This window comes from Charadrius vociferus, unplaced genomic scaffold (genome assembly GCF_000708025.1).
Source record: "Charadrius vociferus isolate BGI_N301 unplaced genomic scaffold, ASM70802v2 scaffold163, whole genome shotgun sequence".
In the NCBI taxonomy this organism is placed as follows: Eukaryota; Metazoa; Chordata; class Aves; order Charadriiformes; family Charadriidae; genus Charadrius; species Charadrius vociferus.
In genome coordinates, this window is record NW_009648332.1 from 2,700,985 (window position 1) to 2,702,658 (window position 1,674).

At 45.2% G+C, this 1,674-nt stretch overlaps 1 protein-coding gene across 1 annotated transcript in view; it reads left to right on the forward strand.

Moving 5' to 3' along the window:
- The first annotated feature begins 1,517 nt into the window (after positions 1 to 1,517).
- The window catches only part of ECHDC2 (enoyl CoA hydratase domain containing 2), a 6,343-nt gene continuing 6,186 nt past the window's right edge, over positions 1,518 to 1,674 (forward strand). Inside the window, exon 1 of the mRNA XM_009884613.1 lies at positions 1,518 to 1,580. Coding sequence (XP_009882915.1) covers positions 1,530 to 1,580 — 51 coding nt within the window. The 5' untranslated portion in view covers positions 1,518 to 1,529. The remainder of the gene's footprint in view (positions 1,581 to 1,674) is intronic.

A 1,674-nucleotide genomic window follows, 5' to 3' on the forward strand; every position in this document is an offset into this window, starting at 1 on the left:
GGGGGGGGTTCTCGGCCCCTCCTCGGACCTGCGCCCCGCCAGGCCTCGCTGTCCCTCGGGCGGGCCCGGCCACACTCGAGCTGTCCCCACAGCGCTGCCCCGGACACCATCTCCTGCCCCGTGCGGGACGGGGGTCCCGGGGCGACCGGACACCCCCCGCCACGGTGTCCCCCACGCCCGAAAGGCGACCGGTGACCTGGCAGAGCCCGGGGCAGGCAGGTTGCTTGTAGTCTCTTTGCTTTAAGTTTTGCCTTGATACTTTTTTTTTATTATTATTACTACTTTTTCGAGAACACAGCTGCCAAGTAAACAGCTAGGTGCCTTTTTATATATATATATTTTTTTTTTTAAGTTATGTAGGAAGGAGAGCTCAATACGAGAAGCTGTAGTTTGCATACCTTAGATTTTTCTGGTGACAGTAATGCCCGGGGCTAAAGGCAGGACGGGGCTGGGCACATCCCTGCGGAATTACACACGAGAGTCGCTGAGCAATTTGAGTTCGGGTTCAGATGGCCAATGGAAAGGGAACTGCTGCACGAGCTCATAACCAGTTCCTGGTAGTTTTGCCAGTTACGTATACATGAGTGTAGTTACCAGGACTGTGAATGTAGTTACCAGGACTGTGAATTTCTGTTTTTTGCTGGTTCTGGCTGTTACCTGTGTCTTTGTTCATTTGTGACACAGCTCTTCTTTACTACCCGGCCGCTGGCAAAGGCAGAGGAATAGAGAGAGACCTTCCAGCAGGGCAGGGGGACCAGGGATGATGGATGCAAGGTGCATTTGCGCACCTGCAGCAGCAGCGTTTTACAACGTTAAGGTGTGGGGAAGTGAGCAGAAGCCCAGCCAGGAAACAGGAGAGATGTGTTTTCTCTCCAAAGCCTACAGAAACCATTGGATAATAATTTACAAAATGCAAGAGTAAGGGAGTAGTAGGTAGATGATGTTGTCTTATTGTTCTGCTTGGACTTTGGAACTGTGAGTGAAGTCCTTTCCACTGATGAGCTAATTAACTTTAAATTGAATGGAGCTGCAATTTCAGAACGGTTCTGGAACATGAACTGAGAGTGACTGGTCTGTGCTATTCTCATGCAAACAGCAGTCCCAGGAGGATGGGTTTCTTCATTAAGGAATGTACTTGAACACAGTAAGACTGTACAATAAAAACTGAGTTAAGTAACATTCAAAACAGAAACCTAAGATGGATCGTTAGGGTTTTTTTTCCATTCCTGCAGTGATTCTAAGGCATATTCTTGGATGTCATGTTCATTTTTTTAAAAGTCTCCTTATTTATATTATTCTCAGTGCTACTGAATTCTACGGTTGTCCTGCATAACTGGGTTTCATAGACATGGTCTACCACATTCCCTTTTAAAATAACTGATTGTTTTAGAATATACTTTATATGCATTTTTAGGAAAGAGAAGATGCAGCATATGCAGATATTGTTCCCAGTTGAATTACTGTGTCAAAGAATCAAATGAAGTATAACTGAAATTGTCTCCTATTACTAAGGTATTGCTGAAATCCTAATGAACCGACCCCACGCGAGAAATTCATTGGGAAAAGTATTTGTAAATGAAGTGAGTATGGGCCTGGCCTGTAAACGTGTTTGGAATCATGATCAATAACTACATGCAATAAGAATAGTTGTGGGAAATCTGAAACAAAAGCTTA